General features: G+C 37.5%; 1 protein-coding gene across 1 annotated transcript in view; it reads right to left on the bottom strand.

Annotated features, from left to right (window-relative positions):
- ATP8A2 (ATPase phospholipid transporting 8A2) overlaps window positions 1–24,297 on the bottom strand; it is a 297,060-nt gene that overhangs the window by 223,385 nt on the left and 49,378 nt on the right. The window contains exons 21-23 of the mRNA XM_085321829.1: window positions 23,467–23,606; window positions 20,993–21,131; window positions 14,065–14,129 (exon numbers count right to left, since the gene is read on the bottom strand). Of these exons, the coding sequence (XP_085177955.1) occupies window positions 14,065–14,129; window positions 20,993–21,131; window positions 23,467–23,606 (344 nt within the window). The remainder of the gene's footprint in view (window positions 1–14,064; window positions 14,130–20,992; window positions 21,132–23,466; window positions 23,607–24,297) is intronic.

The following is a 24,297-nucleotide window of genomic DNA, read 5'->3' as shown; positions in this document are numbered from 1 at the left end:
TTTTTTTTAATAATATAGGGTGATATCTGAAGAAGTCCTCCTTACTTCAATAGTATTATTCCAGATAAAACAGCAGCAGAATACAGTCCACTTTCTTTTGATTCCTCAAATGAAGAGTTGCTGCTTATACTGTTGAAAGGTTGTTGAAACTGAATTTACAGTTGACAATTATTTTCTCAAACATTGGAAGGTCATAACAAACGGATGCAAGCCTCAGAAGAACAGGTCACATTTGTGGGCCCTCAGGCTTCTAGGATTATACAGCAGGGCAAAGACAATAGACTAATCCTTACATGCCCCATTTGTTCTTCAGGCTTATCAGTGGCTCAGTATTATGGTGTGGAGCCAATCATCCCATATGTATTGGTGTAGTATTAGCACGCTCTTCAGAGTGCACGCTGGTAGTCTACTCRTCCACCAAAAGACATTGTTGCAACACGACTATACTGTATGCTTTTTCTTGAAAAGTTCAGATGGGTTTACAAAGGGAAAATTTTAATCCTGTTTCTTATTATCTAATTGCATGAGATACTCCTATCTGGGTCAAGTAAACAGAATATTTTACATTGCGTATTTGGAAAAAAAAATAAGCATGCATTAGRATTGCAATTCTGCTTCTCTACCATATCACTTTCTAAATATGGAACATAGCAAAACTCGTCCTATAACATCACTACCTGTTAGACAAACGAGGTAAGTATGCGAAAACTCATAAGTATTAAAGCTGGGCATCTTCACTAAGTCAGTGCAGGTGAAATAATTTTATTGCTTTAGATTGGCCTGAAACCAAGAAAACTGCTCATGTAAACCTGCATCACTTAGGAAAAACCTGTATGGACAAGGCATCTCTCCCCTCTAGTGAAAGCAGAAAATCAGATATGAAAATAATTATCCTGCTAGAATAAGAGTATTAGTTCCTTCCAATCCAAACGCAACACGAGCCTGGATTGTTTCTATAAATGTGCAACATTAACTGGCAACCAACAAATTCAGTACCCGTAACTCCTATATTAACCTACAGACAAACAATATGCGTTCTCTTGATCATGTTTCTCTAAAAGCATATAATCAAGTTTTAATATAAGGGGGGGAAGCATTACATAGGTAGTTTCTCATTTAATAAAATTCTATTTTCACTTATTTCATTTATTATTCATTTTTTATGCATCCTTGAGGTTCCCCCAGCCCCTTGTGCCTGTTAGAAGAAAAAACATGAGTATTTTGCAGAGAAACTGATTTTCAGAGAAAATAGATTTCCTCCACTGTTCAGCTGAAGTCCCTCTCCTTTTTTAAAAAAAATTTACACAACACAAAACAGATCTGTATAACACTCGGGGATCACATGCTGAGAGGTACACCTTCAGCTATGTAAAAATTATGAATGATTACAAGGGAAGAAGGCCTTGGTCTCAGCTATTTTATTCTAGTATATAACATTTCTTATGAAAAAAGCAGTAAGTTTTAGATAGATTTCAGAAAACACATTATTCCTTCCTATTTTTTATGTAATATGAGCTGTTCTGTCCTATAGCATGGCAAAGACATCAGCAGGATGAGTCTCCACAAATAAAAGTACTTGTAGCCTAAAGCTGAAATATATCTTTTCTGAGTCTTCTCAAATTGGATCATTGCTAGAGCTGAAGAAGTGAAAGGAAAAATGACTTAGAATACACTAAATTTGTGTGTGTGTTTTTTCTTTTTGCGCCCCCCCCCACCATAAGCTAAATCAAGCAAAGGTCTTCAGAAACCTGGCCTTTGAACTCCTAAAAGTCCATGATTTCCTTGAAGTCCAAGTCCCATTTCATCCAAACAAACTACTGTGCCAGAAAACAGCAGAAAAACAGCAGCACAACAGCAGAGTCATAATGAATGCTGAAATGAGAAAGCACGATACAACAAAGATACCAGCACAACTCATTCACCACTCACAGCTCAAACCTATTAATATTATTTCCTGGAAAAAAAAATAGTAACCTTACACTGAAGTTACAGCCATATGTGTACTTAAGCCTACAAGTCCAGGTAACACCTCTATTATTTCATTTGTAATTCTACACAGTAGCCTCAAATCAAAGAAGCTTTTCACATGAAGAGATATGTTTTCCACATCTGCACAACTAACTTTCTGTACAGATTATCAAAAAATCTAAGGTTAAGAAAGATTCCATTTGAAAAATATTCCGCATTGTTCCTTCTGTAACTACTCATTAGCTTGATGTCTGTATTTCTAGATGCAAAAAAACAGAAATCTTTGAGCAGTAAGAATTGTAGTAGGATAGAGAAATGTATTCTTTTCCTAGCTTTCCCAAATTAGCTTCCTCTGTAAGCTCCCACTATTACACACAATAGTTGACTGCAATTAGCCACAAGGTACTAGACAAGCTCTCCCTTAAGGAGAGCTGAAGATTTGCCAGAACTGAGCTAGTCTGCAGATAGTTATTTCATTTTTTCAGAACACTAACTTTGTCTGAAGGCATTTGGGCAGACTATAGCAGACTCTTTTCCTGTCTTGTGCAACACATGACATGATCTTCAATACAATTCTAGCACTAGCAAAGCAATTTGTCGTAAAGGCAGCTGAATTTTGTAGGTCTGAAAAAGCAGCCAACTAGGATTTAAAAGGAAAAACAGAACTGCAAACTAGCATTCATGTACACCATAGATGGGAGCGTTTTCTGAAAGTCAGCTGTACAGCAGACTGGCCTCTAGACACTGACTTGAATCAGAGACAGCAGTTCAGATATAAGCCTAGCTTCACAAATACAAGACATTTTATGTACAAAATGGTTGCACAGAACTGAATATTTAGCTGCAGATGTCTCATTCTGAGCATCTAAATGAAAAAAAAAAACTTTCCTTACTTTGACATATGATTTAATTTCCCCAGAACCAATTGACATCTATTACAAAGCATTGGCATTACAGAAATTGTTCATCTCCTCCCCGCTCTTGTGCAGATGCTTTATCACCACGCATTTGTAGTGGGACTAAAGTACAGCTAGTATCAGCACTTTGGAGCTCCCAGGACTGGACAATTCTCTTTTTAGTTTGAAGATTCAAGAACAGCTTCACACCGATTCGTTGTAACTAATCAGTGTGGCATCACCAACAGGGCAAACATCCTTTCTTTCAACAGCAGAAGTATCAAGATCTGAAAAATACACACACCTTTAAATTTTCTGAGATCCACAGGCACCATCTCATGCACTGTTGCTCAAGAATTTGAAGCACATATTTATATAAAGCAGCTCAAGCATTATTATATTATTATATGAGCTAAACAAATTCCTATAGTGAAGCTAATRTCGTCCTTCTGGAAACCATAAAGCCACACAGATCTTTCGGTCCTGATAATATAGCACAAATCACACTATTTGAACCACACAGACATAACTGATAAACATGTTGTTTTTAATAGGTGTACTCTTCAAGTTTCCCTCCTTTTCATAGGGTCTTAGTTTTCCCAGTAATTATTAGAAAAGGTTTTAGGCAGTAGTCCAGCAACATCTGTTATTTTGCAGCACATGACTAAAATCAAAGACCAGAGCAGCGCTCTACTTCTAAAAASATCCAGAGCAATTTAGAGGTATGATTTCCAGATTGTATTTAACTACTGATAGATTTGAACACTAAGAAAAGTGGTGTATGTTAAAGTAATCTACTTCACTGATTTTTTTTTCCCTACTCTGTTCACAAATTTGGGCAGGAAGTGTGCCACTGAAAATGAAGGTCATAAAAGCCTCTGGATAAATCTGATAACATCCTCATGCTTATGAGATTTTCATTATAGTTGTAGAATTCTCATAGCCATGTTACCCTACAGGACAGGGAAAGCTATCAAGAAAATAACCATGTTTTCTAGCTCCCCACTCTTCACTGATAAAATACAAAATGCAAATGCATGTAAAGCTTCCCTATAGAYACTAAGACCCATTTGGAGAAGTTAAGACACTGACAGTGGACAGTGAATTATATCATGCAATTGCTTTTTCTTGTTTTTCAGGAATACCACAGAATACTATGGTAGCACAAATGGATTATCTCTACTCATGTTCAGTAGCTCATCTAAACAGTGAAGAGCACAAAAGAGATGATAAAGCAGGAAAAGTGAAGGAGGCCAGCTTCTCCTTCTGTTCTTATTCCACATCACATATACATGTATGATATACAAGTCATCTTATACAGGAGTATCAAGTGGTTATTTATCTATCTATACAGGAATAGGAGATACTGACTGTATGAGAGTCCAGTTTCCTCCTGTTAAATGCAACACTTTTCCAGTAAGCTGATCAAGCATTACCCACATTTCAAAACATATGTTACAGTGCTGAAGCCCACAGTGAAATTCTATTAGCAAGCCATCTAAAAATCCTCTTATTCAACCCCGATAGAAAAAAAGAGAGCAAAAAGACAAATACAAACAGATGCACTACTTAATACATTTTATCCTAACCCACACTCCTAGTTATAAAAGAGAGCAACCATGCTTTAAAAGTCATTTGTGCACACCTAGTTGACATGAGGAATTCAATGGTTTCAAGTGGATTTTTGTAAGACTACAATTCCATAATGATAATCAAAACCCCAAAGTAATAATGGGTCCCCCAGATAAAAAGCTTCCTTCCTCATACATAGATCTTCACAGCAGAATAAGTCCTGATAAGCTAGCCCTAGCTTTTAACCATCAAGCAGAATCCACACTACATCCAAGGTAGCTCTTGAAATAGGAATAGTTTAATAACACTTGTATACCATTTCCTAATCCAGATAAGGTCAGTCTGTGCATTCCCTATGTAGACATGCACAGTTATCACTGCAGTCACTCTTTTGATGTATTAATACTTTTCTACACAACCTCCTCACTATCCTCTACTGCTCCTTCGGAATATACATATAAAGCTGTCCCTATTTCATCTTAYTGCAAGGATTAGGATTAAATTCCAATATTAGAGTTTCAGGATTTTCCTCAGCAGCAGAAACATCCCCCAAAACTTATCTGCCTTTCTTGCTCACCTGGGAATAAGCTATGTTTACTACAAGTCTTGACTTCTCACTGAAACGTGAAGAAATTTAAATCTGCTGTCCCATTTCACATAAAGTCATTTGATTGATTTTTTTGGTTTCCTTTTTATCTTCAAAGATATTGACATGTTTTTTTGAGAAAGCTATCTGCACACTAAAGAACTGAATTATTTGCATAAAAAGCAATGTCACAACATAGGTTATATTGCCTATTCACTTGGGTATGAATGATAAACAAGAAGTCTCAACTACTGTAAGAAATATCTGAATTAATACATTTAACATGACTAGCTAAGCCTCATTTTTAACTAGTGGAACTACTGATCAGAATATTTAATAAATAAATTATACACATTTACCTAATTTTAACTGGATGTCCAGTCCCAATTCATCTTCAAAAGATATTTAATCACAATTTCTACAGCGTTCTCAGTTGTCAGCACAGTACAGTATAGATAAAGTAGTCTAACTTCAGTACAGGTCAAAACAGTAGTACCTGCTAAAAACAAACTATATCTGTGATCTTCAGCCATCCAGCCCAGAAGCAAAGCCTCTGTACTGGGCTTGCCCTGTCCCAGGGTTTCTCCTTTGCTTCCCGTCTTCCCTCTCCACTCACAATTGCGGGTTAATGAACAACCTCCTGAGGACATGAGTAATCTGCTAGTATTACTTCTCCTTTCTTGTCATCCCTCATATCACAAAGTATTTCTGGATACTGCTCTTTTCTACCTTCCTGTGCTTTCCAGAGACATGAGATACGAAGCCACATAAAACAGGTCTCCGTTCACAGACACACCATGTTAAACATAAAAAAAGTACGTGTAATAGAAGAAGCATTAGAAGCTAAGAATTACACCAACGTGGTAATACTCTCCACAAACCGCTAGCTACAAGCAGGTGCTCCAAACAGTTCCACTGATGTACTCATTTAGTTATTTAGATCTTCATAATCACTAACAAAACATTAGCTGGGAGCTGCACATGTACTCTGCAAGACACTTACTCACCTAAGTAGCCTCATTTACCTTAACAGAACAGCAAAGCACTTACCCATAGTTTCAAAACTGGATCCTCCCAGTTTTGCCCTTTCATCACTGTTATATACAAACTCAGTTTAAGAACCAACTGATATGGTTTCCAGCTCTCCCTTCTACAGCATCGAAGGGAGAAAAACATTTCTTAGCTGTAATATCCAGTAATTTTATCTCAGGCTTTCCAGGGTTTTTCTTTTGGTCATCTGATATCACTCCTTTAGCTTTCCCTCCCACTGCCCTCACACTATTCAACATCAATGCGACACCAACAAAAGAAATTTGTTCAGGTTAAGAGCAGCACAATAACACTTCACGGTGTTTCCAGTTTAATTAAACAGAATCCAAGAGTTACACTCAAAGTAAATCCAGTACCTGAAATATTTTCATTCAAAAAAAAAAAAAGAAAAAGAAAAAGAAAAAAACTTTATTAAGAGAAAGAAAGAAAGAAAAAAATTGAGTGAGCAAATGTGTGCATGTAGTTTTAAGTCTAAGGGATAAACATTTGCAGATTATAATGCTAAGTTTCTGGAGTTCAGTTGAATCAAGCTAGGCATTACTGTTTTCTATTCCCAATAGTTCTCTGAAGAGAACAGAAATGATTGATTTTTTTTCCCTCAACTGCATGATTTAGAAAAAAAATTTAGCTCTCAAAAACAAGCAAAGACAGTTGTTCGATCACATCTCACCTGCTGCTGCATGCCAAGGAGCAGAAGGGGGAAAAAGAAAGTCACACCAAGGGGAAAAGGTATCAATATTTAAAGGCTCTAAGCTCAACTTGGACCTTGTAAGAATTCATTTTTAGTATTAATGGATTTCAGAGGTGGAATGCATTAAATATAATACTATAGAATTTCAATGCAAGAATCTTGTATCAATACATTTTAGGCTAAGCTGAGAAAAGTAATCATCGCTGCTACAGATGTAACCTACAAAGTAAATATTACTATGGAAACCTCGATATTGAAAATTGAACAATACAGACAAATACTTTAAAATTAAAAGAACCAGTGGTAATTATTAGAAAGCACATACACAAGTTTTACATTTATTTAGCTTTATGGAAAGTTTTATTCTACATTAACTAAATTGGTGATAAGTGCTTGACCATGAGAAAAATCATAAAATTATTTTGATTTAAATATCAGGATTACACTGTAACAGAAGGCAGTTTAGAAGCTCCATAAGTTTGCTCTCCTGTTTTGGAAAAGCAAYTTTTTGTCTGAGCTAAAGGATCACAGTCATCTTCAATATTAGGCATGTCTTCATGACTTACCATGTAATCATCAATTTTCTTCACTTAAAAGACCAGCAGCTCTATATTAATGATTTTGGGGGTTGTCTGACAAGTCATGGCTTTTTTCTCTGGGAGGGTTTTTTGGGTGTTGGGTTCTCACATCTTCAAGAGCTTCATTAGTTTCAATGTTTACTAAAAGACTTCTGATAATGTCTAAATTTATGGCTAGATTTCATAAACAGTCTCCTAGATATTTAATTCTTTGATTATGTACCAAATTATATTTGATGAGAGGGCAACAGAAGAAAATTAGARTATGAAGCACTCATTTTTCACAAAGCATATTTCATGTAATGTCTAGCTAGAACTGGAGTAAATTTTAAGATTACCTACTGCTTTATCTACAGCTTTTGCTAAAACCTATCCACTTAAAAGCATCTTATAAAGTACTTTGCATTCCTCAACATACATCAGCTGTGGTTATGTTTTACAGACTAGTCCCAATATAAGATTTGTACTTAATGATGAAATGTTCCAAGAATATTGATGTGTGGTATATATGAAGTTCTCAGTTTTGCACAGGGGATGTTGTTTAACAACTATCTCTTTCCAAACTCAAATCACTCTAAGAGCAGTCACGACCCCTTTCTTAGAACCTCAGGCAAAGACACGTACAGCTGAGATTAAGTTTGTCATCTCCAACTCCGATTTATCTAAAGTCACAGGACTAGAAAAGAGAGGTTAACAACTTTTTGTAATTACTAACTTCAAGTGATGTTATTTCAATGTAGTAAGACTAGTAAGGAAAAGCATGTTAAAGACTCTAATCTTTTATGCTTTTTAGAGCTGTTGTAGTGTCAGCTCATGTTTTTTCTCATGAAAGGGAAACCAGAAGAAGTTAGCTAAAATTAAAAGGTGAGGAAGATATATTGCTACACACAGGTGGAATCCCTTTATTGTTTCTTCCCTCTCCCCCCACCATGTTATCATGTACACCAGACACCACATAACATTAATTTGCCAAGGTAAATCTTTAGTACAGAGTTCTGCAAAGCATCTTGAGCACTTTGCAAGAGTGAATCCTTAAGCAAGTGTACTCTGATACTAGCAGTCAAGCTTCAAAAGTCGTATCATCTTACGTTTAAGCCTAACACAGAATTTAAGGCATTCAACTCAACATGAGCTCTAAGCAACACTACAATGTCAAATTAAAACCAAAACGCTAAGAGCAGCTGCAGTGCTCTCAGTATGCCACATAACTCTTCATTGAGTTATGTAATGGGAAGAAATGGCTGGGAAGTGAGAGTCAGAGTGGTTTCCCTTTTATATCTGGGAATTTTAAAATAGCCTTGCTTTAGAGTTGATTGCAAGTTTATCTATGCTGGCAGACATCAGGCAAAACAAAAAAAAGGGAAGGGAGAGGTTTCATTCTACATTAATCCATATTTGATTAAGATTTTTTTCTACTTTTTTCTCCGTCTGGCCTATGTGATCAAAATGCCCCATATTACTGATGGGCTAATCCTTGATCTCTCATATTTCATAGGTGTGACAAATTGCTTGTATTTCACAAACAGAACAATTTTAGCAGACAATATTCTACAGCATCAGGTATTCCCCCCATCCCTGCTTTCTCTTTAAAGACCAACACTGAACCCTCAATTTTTTCTTTTAAAGAGAGATGCCTGTATGCTCATTACTCAACTACCTAGTCAGTATTTTCCTGCATTGAGATAGCAGGGGACCCCAGTAATATTTTCAAGTATTTTACATGTGAGCAATGACACTCACACTGTTATAAAATTTGTCTGCCAATATACCCTGACTGGTGTGAGTTCATAACTGAGACTGCTTGTTAAATAAATCTGCCAACACTTCCACATAGGTTTTTCGCCACAACTTTAAGATGACAAATACTTATTAAAAAGTTCATAAAAAATAAATTCTAACTTATCAGAAATACATTATCTTAAACCATATCACGAAGTCTAATATGACTTTAAATCCTTTTAGACCCCTCAATCCATTAAGCTTCCCAGTTTATTGCCCAGTTTGCCTTTTTCCGTTCCCCCCTCCCTCTTTTTAATCAGTACCTGTTTTCTTCTTTCTCATACAGCTGGTTATGAGGTCTTGTTTCTCTTTGCAACTAAAGCCAGGTTAAGACCCATGAGATTAGCTTTTAATTTTTGGGTATCACCACAGAAGTGGTATAAGGTTCTGTATTCAATTTTCCAGAGGTGTCTACACACTTCAATCTCAGAACAACTAGAGCACTACACTTGGCTTAAATTTAAGTGTTTCTCTCATTTAATTGCTTGTCCTACTATTCCTCAGTTGATTCTAGTCCCTAGCTCCCAAATACTTTTACAGCAGAGAGTTGTTCATTCCTGTCCCTTCTTTCCCTCGCCACCTCAAAAGACTGTTGACTCTTGAATCTGTTGGCCAGTTTCAAAGATTCAGCAAGTGGGTAGCTCCCTCTCCTCTTCCTCTTTCACTACCTCTCTCAGATGGGAGAGGAGTATTTAGCTCCTTTTTGAATGAATTCCTTTCCACAGGAGTCCTGACTACCACTTCAAGTGAAGCTTTGGCACTCTACAGTATTTGTCAAACTGGCACATGGGAGGAAGAGGAGAGATRTTTTTCCTTGATCCTATTTCTTTTTGGTTCCGTTCCTCTTTTGCACTACATGATCTTTCTTTCCCTTTCCTTTTTAATTTTTAAGGCTAGAGTAGGGCTTTACTTTAGACAGCTTCAGTGCCTCCTCTGCATCTCTTAGAGTTGGAAACAGTAGCTCCATAACAAAGTAGCTCCTCATACCCTTCAGTATGTTTTTCTGCCCCCCGTTATTGAAGCTCCATCAAGCTTCTGAGCGTGCATAGTCTGGTGTCCTCTCCTCACTTGCTTGTCCTTTTGGATGCTCTTGTATGTCTAATACTTCGCCTTTCTTTACAAGAAGCATTCCTCACTGCCTGTACCACATGGCCTGTATTTTTKGACTCTTTCATCATCTCAGTTTCCTCAGAGACTTCCTGTCAYGCTATTCTTATCAACAGAGATAAATATAAAACAATATATTGTTTTATCCCCAGTCCAATTTTTGTATTTATCGATTTAAAGAAACCGAGAATTCAGCTTCTCAAACAAGACTTGGCACAAGTCAGGGAATTTTTATTCCTTATGTCCTTCCACAGTAACATGAAAATGGTATTTTGTTGGGGTTTTTTATTATTATTAAAGGAACAGTTTTCTGTTGAAGAGTACAAACTTCCTATCATATCTCTTGGCTGAATTTTGGGGGGGGTGAGAGGGAAGAAGGAAATGATCAATGTATAAAAACAAAGTGCATATGCTACCAAGGACAGAAAGAAGTTAAAATAAATCTACTATTTTCAACTGGGAAATTCCTTCTACACTTTCTTAGAGTACAACAGCCCCTATCTCCTGGTATGTTCCCATACTCTGCATTTGCCTAGCTCTTGCTTTCTTCCAGCCAGGTTTCCCCTTTAGCAGCCATTTTTGCTTCTGCAGATCCATGGTAAGAATAACAGGAAGGACAGATTCAGCTTTCTTCTTAAATTGCTCATTTAGAGAAAATATCCACGTTGGTGTCCTAAGGCAGGCAGCTGACTGGAAGAAGATCAAGCAGCGAGCAGGGAGGCTGCCAGGGAGCTCTGCTCTCCCTATCCTGATTACCTAACTTGCCATTTGCAGGCAGGCCAAGCTGAAGAGCTATGGGTTTAATGAGTTCCTGCTAACAGAGTATCAGGTAGGACCTACTAAATCAAAAGTGGCTTCATGCTTCCATTTGCTCATGTTTCAAGACAAAAATCAAAGATTCCTGTTTCAGCGCAAGGTAGTTACTGTGAACTGAACTGGCTGCAGGATAGGGAAGTCTTCCTTAAAGTGCCATACAGCTGCTCCGTAACATTGATATCTTGACCTTGACCCTCAAAGCACATGAAAGAAAGGGTCCTGAATACCATAAAGAGGATTTAATAGAACATATTGAAAAATAGCAAGATACAAGTTGAAAAACTATAATAATCCAATTGGCTATTGCATCCTGCACTCTCATACTTCCAAGAAATGTGAGGTTGTACTGTGCACTTTAATAAGATAGTCCTGAAGCTGCAAAAGCAAGAACAGCAATAATATCTGGAAGTGCAGAAATCTCTTGACGTTTACTTCATTTAAAAATCAGGCRTCTAACAGGACTCTAAGAAAGTTAATTTTACCTATGCTTTTGACAAGAACCTCCATTTTTCTAAGGCAATGAAAAAAAATGCATTAAGTTTTAAAAATAAAACACAAGCCTTGTCACAGTAAAAAAATTTTTTAATCCTATAGTAATTTTTGTAAGTGCATTCCCTTTGCACAGATACATCAGGCTGTCAAAACAGGAGTGCAATCATACCAATCAACTAGAGCCAATTCTACATGGAGGCAATAAGAAGCCAGAAAAGCATGGCCAAATCTCCATTCTCTTTCTTCCCACCTTCAACAGCAAGAGCAGCCTGGGCCTGCCCTAAATCCACCCTTCCATCCTGAGAAAAGCATATTCATTTACGCTTACACTGAAAAATCGTTGAGCAATACTACCTATACCACTGTTTGATACTTAAGAGAAAATTCCCACCATTGAAGCACTTGCAGTTAAGACGTACATCATAAGACATATTATGCAGCCCATTCAGTTGCCTGCTCTCTCATGGTCTTTTTGGCCAATTAAGTGGAATCACAATTTAGAAATGGGTGCTGAAGCTGTTATGCACTACTATGCAACTTCTGTCTTGTATTTACTGCAGTTAGAGTAGCCAAAAATCTCTATCTGGCACTACATCACTGCATTTAAAATCAAAAGTAATGAAAAAGTCAAGGTAACATGGCTTGAGGACTACCTTKCCCAGCCTCCAGAAGTTTCAAAATACTATGTATTGTTAGTTCCATTTTCATCCTCTGACCTAGCAAGAGCCTGTTCTGTATCATCTTCAGTTTTTACTCTCCTTTAGGCATAGAAAATCTTTATCTAAGTCTTCCACTACTTCAAGAGGCATGACAAGAGTCACATTGCCTGTCTCTACAAATAYAGAAGGACTACTTTCAATTCAGATTTAAGTAAGAGTTATTTCCGGGGCAGGGGGAGGCAGGGGAAATCCTCCCAGTGTGTTATTCACAGAATTTCAGAATGGTTAAGAAAATGTGTGTCGGGGGAGGGGGGAACAAATCATCTTCATTCTTATGGGTTGAGTTTCTAGTACTTTAGGGAAAAAAAAATCCAAGTCTTTTACTCTTATAATAGTAGCCCACTAACCTTGTTACCAAAAGAAGCAAACACCATCAGCTCAGCTCATGTCCCATTGAGGTTCTACATCATTCTTCAAGCTTAGAAGTCCAGTAAAGCAAGTGTGGCAGAAAGTTTATCAAGATCACAGTATTTTGATCCCATAAAAAGGGACCTTTAAAAAGGGCCATAAAAGAGTGAAAAAAAATGGAAMAAGATGGTCTGAGAACTTGGGAGTGTTTCATCAAAGCATTTAGATATTTGCCTGAAATGTAAGAGAATATATACTCCAGTCTAGACACATTTAAGGCAGTATAAAGCAAATATATTAAGCAGAGATTTCCATATTCTSCCTGAAGGATCCAAATGCAAGACCCTAACTACACAGAAACACAAAAAACTGTTAGCTTCCAAGACAGAAGTAGCCCTGTGGCCTTTGTCGCTAGAACACAGCAATGAGATAGCTCCTATCAGGCCCATTAGGCTGTGTGGAAACCAGTAATGAAGCCTTTCCTCCTCTGGAGTCAGATCTTCTCTCCTTTGACTCTGGGAACTCCTGCAACCCAGTGGACTAGAACGCCAGGCTGTAAGATGCCAAAACCACATACAACGAACTTGAGTCTGAGCCATAAACATTGTCTGCAGGCTATTGTTAACTAACTCGCATAGGAGCAATTGGAAAGTCACAGATTGCCAACTGACCACTCCACCACAATAGTATCCCTGTTCCACCAGATTTTCAGCTTTCTGGTAACCCCTCTGGTACTAAGACTCAGACTCCCATCAAGCAGGATGAAATGGCAATCCTAAAAGCAAGTACCAGGTGCTAGTGTAGGTCTTTTCCAGTCCTAGAGACACCTCTAATTGCAATCAGATGTTTAAGTGATATCAAGGGCTGATATTGATGCTGAAATAGGCAAACCGAAGAAGTACATACATCTTCCCAGCATAAGACAATGCAAGATTTTCTAGGTTATTTCTACACATACCTGAGGAAAATGGCCATCACTAACAGATAATTTTTAATGTGATTTTAGATCTTAAAAGCTACATACAAGTTCATAATACTCTTTGCTTAGGCAAAAGTTCTATCTTTAGTGTTGCTTGAAATAGCTGCTGAGACACTCACTTCTAAACAGAAGGATTCTGCTTTTCTTATACATAAAGTATAAATTCTAATCATATTCCTGACAGTACATTGCAGGTTTCACAAGTGTTCAGCAAATTCCAATTCATTGAAATAATTAGTTGTTTTTTCTGATGCTTTAGTATTAGCTTGGTAATCAGAGACAACAGAAATACATTTTGCACAATCCATCACTGTTTAGCTTGCCTGAAATGTGATGAGCAATGAGTTCTTAAAACAAATTGTTTACCTTGCTACCATTAAAGCAAAGTGAGGGAAACAAAATGAGAAAATTCAGAAAGTTTTGCTTTTGTCAGCAACACCCCCTTCTGCCAAGAATTACACAAGAATTTTGCCAGTTACTTACATCTAATGAATCTTCGTTGACCAGGATGAGAGACATGCTCTGTGAAATSAGTCTGCAAGAGTATCCTGCAAGAGAAAAAGGGTTTCCTTTTTTAAAAGAATATTACCCTTGAGATAAATCTCAAAAGAGGCATCTATAGGTCAGATTAGGATATAAATTTAGAGCAGTTAATCCCATTTGGCAGGCTACTGGAAGTGTTGGTGTGCAGGACACACTCCAATTTGACATGTTTACTAGCAGAGGCTGCATTTTCATCCACAATTCCAAATGGGTGGCTTTCAATACTGGTTTTCTTCAGTTGAAACTTTTTAAACTAGATATATAAATATGTGGTATATAGGTGATTACTTTCATTCCAGAGGCATACCTACAACTTTGTTTCTACCTATGTGAAGGCAGATCTTCCATACTTTACAGGAAAAGATCTGAGCACACAGCTGCAGTTATGTCACATGGCTGGGATGCAATGTCACCCAGTCCTCTGGCTCAACACATTTGTTCCTCTATGTTTGTTTGCTAAATGTTTGCTGCTATACAAACATTTTTCAGTCCTGGATTTTACTGTGGATGTCCTGAGCTTCACCAAGAACTACAGACCAATGACATTCACACAGCTCCCACCAACTCCTATAGACATCCTGTAGTTGTACTGCGTTGCCCTTAGCATAGGACTGGGGCATGAAAGAGGATAAGAGCAAGYTGCCACGGACTAGAGCAAGATGAAAGCACTCATCAAGCAGTTGCATACTTTTCTTCAGGATAACAAAATTCAAAACAAAAGTTCTGACAASAAAAAACTTTTTTTTAAGCAGTAAGAACTAATGACTGGAGTACTGCTCAATACCATTAACCTAACAATTCCTCTAGCACAAGACTATCACTGACAGGAGACAAAGTGACATGCAAGAAACAAACTTGGCACTTACTTAGAGGATAAAACACTACTTTCCAGCTTATATGAATGGCAAGGGGCAAGTCATAACTCATGTCAGACTGACCCTACTGCATCATCCAAAAACCTCATGTGAATTCTCTTGGGAGTGGCAGTCATGTGGCTTCATAAAGCAGCCAACTGTATCTACTGAAATAATGAACGTACGTGTCTTCCACGGCTGATATAAATTACAGCCACTGCAGGGCTGACAGGGTCAAAAGTAAAACACGGAGTACAGTCAATATAACAACATTAACACACTTCCCAACAGCAAGAGCACAACTGGAGCATGAGTTCTTCTGTGGGATTTTTGATTCCTTAGGAAGGCCACAGAGGCTCATCAACTGCTATGTAAACCATAAAAATTCTGTAGCCTGAGGAAATGATTGGTCTAGTTTTACATGTGTTATCCAGGGTTAGCCATGAATGCATGAATGACTTCTATCAACAAATAAAATTCCCTGTCTTTCTTGGTGGAAGACATACCTAAACCACAGTGAAGCACCTTCAGACAATAAGTTTGATTACTTACAGAAGTTTCGTTTCTGTCAATTTTCACAGCTGATGGGGAGGGTGACTGTATCAGAAACAGCCTTGTGGAAACATTTTGATCTTATTTAATGAGCTACAGTTTACTTTCTACTTTAGAGGAGGATACAGAATGATGTTCAGCCCATACACACCCGTTGAGAAAGTTGATGAAACATATTCTAATGAAATGCAGCCTATAACGTGAAAGCTTTACAGACTTGATTTCTGCCAGTGGACAAGTCTTAAGTGACATGGTACAAGATTAAGTAAGGAAGCCTCAGATACAGACAAAACATTCACTCCAGAAAAGAAGTCAATTCAAAGTTTGTCATTTTTAAAATTAGTCCCAGACTGAAGAATCACTTTCTTCTTCTTACTGGAGAGAAAGAGAAGATATTACAAACTTAATCATTTCCCTCCATGACAGGGCTATCCTTTCCCTGGGGAATGGCAGCGGCTTTGTGTAGTAAGCTGTTACAAATTCAGTATAACTAATTCAAAAGGATTTTCTAGTAGCATTTGATTGGAACAGCTGCTCACTGTTTCACTTTACATCTTTCAAATCAAGCAAGACGCCACTTGACAACTGGAGCTGGATAAAAACATTCTGTGGAAAATGCTAAATAGCTCTTTGGTGTGCTTGGAAATTGTGGAGTCAGAAGAATCCAATCCTGAAACTTGAGGTAATTTTGTGTTTTACCATCACATTAAACAGGAATGAAATTGAGCTTAGAATAGGAGGGTAAAAGTCAAGCCTATTACCATTTTATAGGATATTTATATACCATGCACAATTTTAGGACTAAGATGTTAAAATCTAGCACTAGTGTAAAATAAAGTAACTTGTAACTTTACAGTTGCCAGTGAAGTTTGTAGTCATATTTTATACACAAGGTCTTATAATAGTTAGTTAGTTCTGGCAGTGTTAACAGCAATTGAAAATACAGACTAAGATCAGTGTATATTTTCTGTCAATGCTTTTGACTAGAATGAGATCAACTGCTGGCTCAAAGTCAGATATAAAATGTCAATTTGCATTTAAAGACCTAGACATCAATATACAAAAGCTTGACTAAGAGTCCATGAAACAGATGAATCAGGTACTTCTGGGACTTATTTCCTTTCAGGTGCCCTGGGAGAAGGATTACTTGTATCAGAGCTCAAGATCATAGTCCACAGGCACATTCGTATCACTGGCATATAGAAGCCCTCATGTGAGGCAAGCTGCTTATCCTCCACGTTTGCAGAGGGCACATAGACCCTGCTCAGCCCTCACTAAGGATACAGGCAAGCACACTGGCACCACTTCAATTTCCTCAACTGAAAATGATGGCTCTTCAAAAGAGGAGTATCCCAGAAAATGCCTGATGAAGAGAAAAAGTAGAAAGAAACTGCACACATGGATTTGAATAATCAATACCTTCAGGTACAAATACCCATCATGTCTCTTTTTGTACTTATCTTGACTCAGTATCTTCACATGATACTGTAACTCTAAGYGCCAGATTACCAAGAAGAAAGATTTTATGCCCTCTGGTGCATACAGCAGTTAGCACAAACACCTTCAATACCTTGGCAATAGCTTTCTATGTTGAGGTATTGATATCTTACCTCTGCTGTTGCTCAGAGGATATAAAAAATTATACTGGCAAGGACACCAGTAGCCTACCATCTCAAACTAGGYTCCAACAATAGACAAGGGGCAGTATCCTTGCAAACCCTGACATGTATTTTAACCACCTCAGAACAAAGCCATGTTGATGGACCATCTCCATCAACAGTTTAAGAACTATTTTGAGCCTACATTTGTCAATGTAAATAGTCCTGCTAATCCTGAAGGTATCAAGGAGAACCTTGACCTCAAAAGTTCTGGCTGGCTAGATATCAGCATAAGGTTGGCCAGTCACTAGGGGCTCAARGAGATGGCTCCAAAAGGACTCAAATAGCAGAATCACATACCATCATAGTATATCCTTAGGAGGAGTTGACAACAGCACAGCCTTGGCCACAGCCAAGCCRTGCCTCTCAAAAGTCAAAAGAAAGGTTTATCACCCCTCTCCCATGTCTGAACACAGAAGCAGCAATATATTCTTGGGGCAGAGGGTTCACAAGAGTTTCTCCTTTCTTGAAGGACTGATCTGACAGTATTCCAGCTTCCATACTTCCCCATTTCAAAAGAATTAGGTTGCTACCTCTACTACCCATTTTATCTGCTAGTTATCATCTTGTCATAAGGGAGRAGAGGAAGAGAGGGGAATACATCAGTCCTAGGACCTGTTTTTGACCAGGGAGCAGCTTTAATACCTTCTTCAGAGCATCTCCAAAACTCAGTATTATCTGGCTAAGAAGACTCACAAGCAGAGTCCCTGAAAAGGTTCAGGATAGAGGCAGCAGAAGAGAACAAGAACAAGCCACAGAATTTTGTGCTCTAGTTATAGTGTTGGAGACCCAGACCTCCAGTGTAATAATCAACAAATCTAGTAGCACAGAGCAAGCTTGGCCCTGAAGGAAAGAGCAGGAAGAGCAAAAGGGGTAATCTATAAAGTTGATTACTAGAGCTGCCATTAAGTGAATGGCTAAACAGGAAAGCTGTTGTCTACAATGGGCTAGTTTTTGTGAAACCGCTTGTCACTGACACAGCTTGGGGGTCCAGCTACTGTTGGGATATTAATTTATTTCAGGCCTACATATTTGGTGTGAAGTTTGGGACATTTGAAGAGGCTGTGATCTCTGCTGCTGTTAGAGACATTCAGTGCTGCTTGCATGGACACTGTAGAAGCTGACAGGATATCTAGAGGCTCCAAGCATCAGAAATTCCTGTTGTATGTATGACAGAAAGCAATTTTACCCACTTATTAATGCAACTCTAAAGAGTTGGACTGAAGAGATGAATTTCTGTTGAAGGGATACAGATCAGTAAACACTTGATTCCCATTCCCAGAACACAAACTGTTACTAGAGAAGTTATTGGCTAGAAATACATCAGGTTTCCTGGGACTCTGCTAAGCACAAAGATGGAGGTAAGTAGAAACCTATCAGACTTAGTAGAGCAACAACCTCACTGAAAGGCAAAGGAGACTCTTAGTCTTCAATTTGTTTTAAGAGAATGATCAAGATGCAAGAACACCGTTAAACCTTCCGGAGTTGCTTGTAGGGTCTGCCTAAGGACAATTTCAGCAACTAGAAGATGAGTAGAGACCATACATCACATTTGAAAGTGTTTCTGAAACTGGAACTCCCATTTTCTATAGGTAGAGAGCTCAAATGGTAAGTCAGTATTAAAGGCTATCAAGAGCACCCTCCTCACTCACAAGCCACGCATCAGTTGGCAGTCTGAGTGGAAAACCACCACCACACAGCAAGGTCAACTGTTAAACTTCAGAGAARTCATAAAGATGTAATCAAAAGACAGACATACACTGTAATTTCTGAAGGCCAACGTAGCAAGAAGCTGGAAGAACAAAATATACCATCTCCTCAAGGCAAGCACAAAGAGCTGACATAGCCCCAGATGCATACACACATTCATGTTGTAAGCAAGAGTCAATAAGCATAACCTCCATGCACAATGAGAAAGTAAAAAGGCTTCTAATCCCAGATAGCATATTTATATCTGAAGCATGAGTGTTTATGGGGATTGGGTCTTAAACTGAATGTTTATTACAGTTTTAGTAAGCTGTATACAAAAACTRGAAAGGAGCTAAATGTTTGTACTTACAAGACAGCTTGAACATAAAGCTAAAGAGTTTCCAGAGTGTTATTGCTGAGTTTCACACTATTTGAAGGACGTGATAATTCAGAAGTTGAGGGAGATCCTTAATCACACCCAAAAGAAATACAGCTTGAGTCAAAAGTTGGAGAAAGTGACTTTCCTTTACAGCTTTCAGAGTAAGGCAATTGCTCTGGCTACTTGTTGTCAATATCTTGTTAATATATTGATGTATTTCAGAGATTTATACAAAAACCTATAGCTACATTTTTTTAAACTAGTAAAAAAATGCTTCTGTCCTCTCCAAGATTGACTATTGCTTTTAAAAGAAAAAACCCTGCAGATTTTTTATGCCATTCGAACCAGATACAATTAGTATTTAAATTTATTTTCTACCTTAAGACATCCACCTTATTTGTACTACAACTGCATCAGTTCAGAAAATTGTTTCATCTTTTTTGTACCAAATCTGAAATCCACAGGTACATGAAACTTCAATGTTGATAAGTGAACAACAACTACAAGCCAGTCACGCAGACTACATTCTGAAATTCCACTTTGGTTAATCTAAGTGTGTGTGTGGTGGGGGGAACTACATCTGTCTCACCCTCCGCCTTAAAAAAAAAAAAAAAAAAAGAAAAAAAAAAAAAAAAACAGCAAACCTTAAGTCTTGCTAAATATTATGTAATTTAATTTTGAAAGCATCACTGCTCTTCCAAAAGAGGTCTGAAATACATCCAGAGCCATCTACATGGGGTATGATAAACAAAAGGCTTCACTGGTCATCGTTGTTCGTGYAGTTAGAGAATCTTCAAGTTAACATTAACTGAAGCAGACTAAAGAAATAGCTGCTTCAACAGAAGGCAGCCTTCATCATTAAGGATTCACATATCCTACACATGTGCATTTAAATGAACTAAATCACAAATCTGAAGGCAGTTGTGGATAGCACTTTATATGGGTGAACTTGAAGCAGCTRGGATAATCAGTGTTCTAGACTTTAGAAAACTCTAGAAGCAGGTACCTCTTGCTCACATCATTGCAAGATTATTTTTTGCATTGCAAATAGTGCAGTTTGTCAGCTAAGATGCATGAACAAGTTTGAGACATAAGGATAGCCACTCTGTGCCTTGACATAAACAACCCATACTAAACTTTATCTATACACTCAAGAAGAGTAGCACCACATTCTAAGACAATAAACATGACATACTTGACTAACAGATGTGTCATATAAGGTGACAATAAAAGCAGTTATTCACGCATCTATCTACTTTCACAAACAAGGCCTCCAAGTTGTAAGCTATATGCTCTGTTTAATCACACATCCCACTATAYCCCAAACTCCATTAAAATCTAGAATAGGCAGTCAGTGAAAGAACGTAACGGATATGGAAAATCGAAAAACAATTTTAAAACATAATGCACAGTAGAACTGAAACATTACAGCTGCGTTGAAGCCCTTTGATTTCCAACAGAATGTCAAAAGTTACTACTTCCTTCAAGACTTGTATTTAATCCAAAAACTAGTAGTGTTCATTTTTCCTTAAAAATTAGCAGAATAGTCTGATATTCAGAGTGAATGGTTCCCTTCAAAAATTCCAGTTCTCTAAACTGAAGGCTACCATGTACCTGTTTGCTTGCTACCAAGAAACTACTCTATAAAAAGTAAGCCTGTTTTTGTTCACAGCAAAAGATTTAATATGTGATCTGCCACATATTAGAAAAGTCCAAGTAATCAGAAAAATGGATACCTATGTTGAGAGCTGTTTCCTGTTTGTCCCCGGTCAGAACCCATATCTTAATTTCTGCCTTCATTAGTGTTGCTATTGTTTCTGGAACACCTGCTTGCAGGCGATCTTCAATGGCTGTAGCTCCAAGAAGCAGCAAGTCCTGGAAGAAAAGGTGGGGGGGAAGAAAAAGATCGTTTTCCTTGTAGATAAACCTCTGCTTGGAACAAACTCAAAAAGGGGATTAAAGGCAACATATTGTGCCTCATTGCTAACACAGCATTTTGACAAGCAGTGTAGAGTAAATTTTTGGTGTGGCTATTCCACTTCCTGTGCATAAAATTCACATTTCACAGAATGAAACCAAGTGTTTCTGATCAGAAAGATGGCAGYGTTTCAAGAGCAATTAATTGAAGTTATACAGCTCCAGAGCTAGCCTACAGATGAACATATATGTTAGAGCATTCACTAATCACCATAGCAACATGATGAGTGGTCACAGTTTATGTATTTCTTAAGCTCACAAAACAAAAGTCACCTGGCATCACATCATTTAAACTAATTTCCATCCCATAAAATGTATACACACACTGGATACAATCACTCAAGGCAGAAATTATTGCAACTATTTATGGATATAATCACAACATCTATGTAAYAGAAGTGGTATGAACGTTAATCAGTCCAAGTATCTTTAGTCTATACACAGATGTCTGCCAGAAAAGAATAAGAACATCTTGTACAACTACTTAATATTACAGAGTTAGACATATTCTTACGCAATACTAAAGCAACTGATTGAAGAGATTTGGCCATGTTACCGGAAAGAAAATCAGGCAGACAAAAATACCTAAGAAACAAGCCTCCTCCAAAGACAACCTAGTCAGTCAATTCTAACTTGAGAAGTATTTTAATGATTCCTTAGGCAATGAAGGATATTTAGTTTAAGAGAAAACAATACAATTTGAGTTCAGCTATATGCAACATTTCAGGTGTTGTACAGAAAAAGTAACAGTTTCTAGTCTCTGTAAGGACAATAGTTACTCAAAACAAAAGTGAAAAACAAAGGAGATTATAATTAATGTCAGCCTACACAGCTTTACCAATAACAGGCTTTGACAAAACCTAACAAAAGTTAGGAAATACTTAGCTGGTAAAAGTAATAGAACAAACTCCTGTAAATCATTTGCTTTAGTTATTTTAGTTATTTAGTTATTTTTATCACCTCCTGATAAAAAGTTATTCTCAATGCTAATAGAATTTATAGATAATAGAAAAGTATACATTGTAATCCAACCCCCAAATGATTGCCCTCACTTCTAGTGGTTGTGGAATCCATTTTTCAAGATGATATTAGAATGGAAAATTAGGAGAACCAGCCTATACTGAGCTGATCATTTTTCATCTCAACGTAAACAAAGGAATATGAAAGCACAGTGCAAAAAAATTGGAAAGAAACTAAACAAWTCTCCAAAATCAAAGATTAGACAACAGAATGACTACTGAGTGACCAGCACTTTCATAGTGAGCACAAAATGAGACTTTAGACATTAGTTTGAAAAGCAAGACCTGATCTATAGCTATTGCTTGAAGACTTTGGCATGTTTTGATTCCTCTGTGAAAGCTAGATCCCACCCTAGTCTCAGCCTCCTCCTCTCTCCTGCCACAACTAATTTAAACAGCCAACCAAGGCTGCTCCAGAAGGTTAATATTAATTAATAATAGCAATTCCAGGAATTGTTCAAAGTTGACAGAATGTTTAAAAGAAGCCACTAAACAAAACCAGAGTGAAGTAAGAGGAGAGAGTAGAGAAAGTGAAAATGAGCATATGTCAGACATGCAACTGCCAGCTTTTCAGAGAGTAATAAAGACCCACGAGTATCACAGAAATAGCAACCTATGGTGTTGAAATTTCWACATCACATTCAATATGGAATTATAATTTCAAATTGGTGTTTTCTTTGATACCTACTGTCATTTTATTGACAGTTCAATTATCAGTTCAACAATGTGCAGGAAAAGAGCAGCTTTTAACATTATTTCAGCCTATCTGACTACAGGCCTCAGTGAGCACATGATTCCTTTTCATAGTAAAATCAGATTTTTTTTWWWAAAAAAAGACTGRTTTAGCCACTACAGATATAATMATTTTCTCTTCATACATTAGCCCCATCAGAACATGGTACAATGCACTGATGAYGTAGGTTACCTTCTATCAAAGTTATATTAGCTTATCCATGGCAACAAGATAAAAAAYCCAGAAAAACAGATGGTAAGCAGTAATGACAGTTTTAAAGAGGTTTGTCTCAAAGATTTCAAAAGTAAACACCTCAGAAGCCTATGCACTGAACGTGTTCCTGTGTAGAAATGCCTTTACCCCTGCTCCCCTCTCTGCCCAACGAAATGAACACTTGGCTGTACTGCAAACTGCCTGAGTTGTACAGGACGACACGTGGAAGCGAGTCAGCATCTGGCCCTCGGACGTGCGTGCGTCTTACCTTTTCAATGATCTCATAGCATTCCTCCAGCTTCTGCGTTCTATCTTTCAAAATTGTACTGGCTTCATTGTAGACATTCAGCCACTCTCTGTAAGCATTTTCTGACAGATCCGCATAAGCAATGCACAAAGTCCTCAGACCTACAAAACAGAACATAGCTGTTCTACACAGTAAAATTACACCAAGTTTCAGCACGTCATTAAAGCCCTAAAGAATGCCRAGTTCTCAGTCCTCTCACTGCAGAGAACAGAAGCTTTTAATGCACAAATAACATTAACCTCTGGATTCCAAGCAACCTCTGTACATTTGAAAATCATTTGGGTTTTCATACATTCAAAGCAAGAGTGATTTAGTTCACTAATGCTGGTGCAAATCGAGAGAATCTAATAGTTACAAACTTTTCTCACCTTTAATGTTGCAATCTAGCCATATTGAAGCAACAAGACTGTCACCTTTAACCTTTTTCATTAAAGTTTGAAAGCAGGTTTGGCCTTTTTTATTATAAAAGATCAAATTAAACAAACTGGCTACATATTATGATTGGAGACATTCATCACTGAGCAGAATACACTACTCAGCCCAATATTTCCTTTTCAAAAGACTTTTCTCCTTCAGCACGTGCACATAGCTCCCATTAATAATGGGAGTTAAATATGCACAAAAGGACAGAGAACAGGTCCAATGAAGTACAAAAATATTTTATTAGACCACTGACAAAAATTAACATACAGAAGTAATGACTTTTGTTCTGGCAGGAGTAAACCAGAAAGGATTGTGTGCACCATAAAAAATAAAAAGATTTAATTACTAGAAATGTGGGAATTGGCAACA

This window comes from Rhea americana, unplaced genomic scaffold, assembly GCF_003343005.1.
Source record: "Rhea americana isolate MKP2758 unplaced genomic scaffold, rheAme1 scaffold_71, whole genome shotgun sequence".
Classification (NCBI taxonomy): domain Eukaryota; kingdom Metazoa; phylum Chordata; class Aves; order Rheiformes; family Rheidae; genus Rhea; species Rhea americana.
This window is presented reverse-complemented; position numbering and strand designations above follow the sequence as displayed.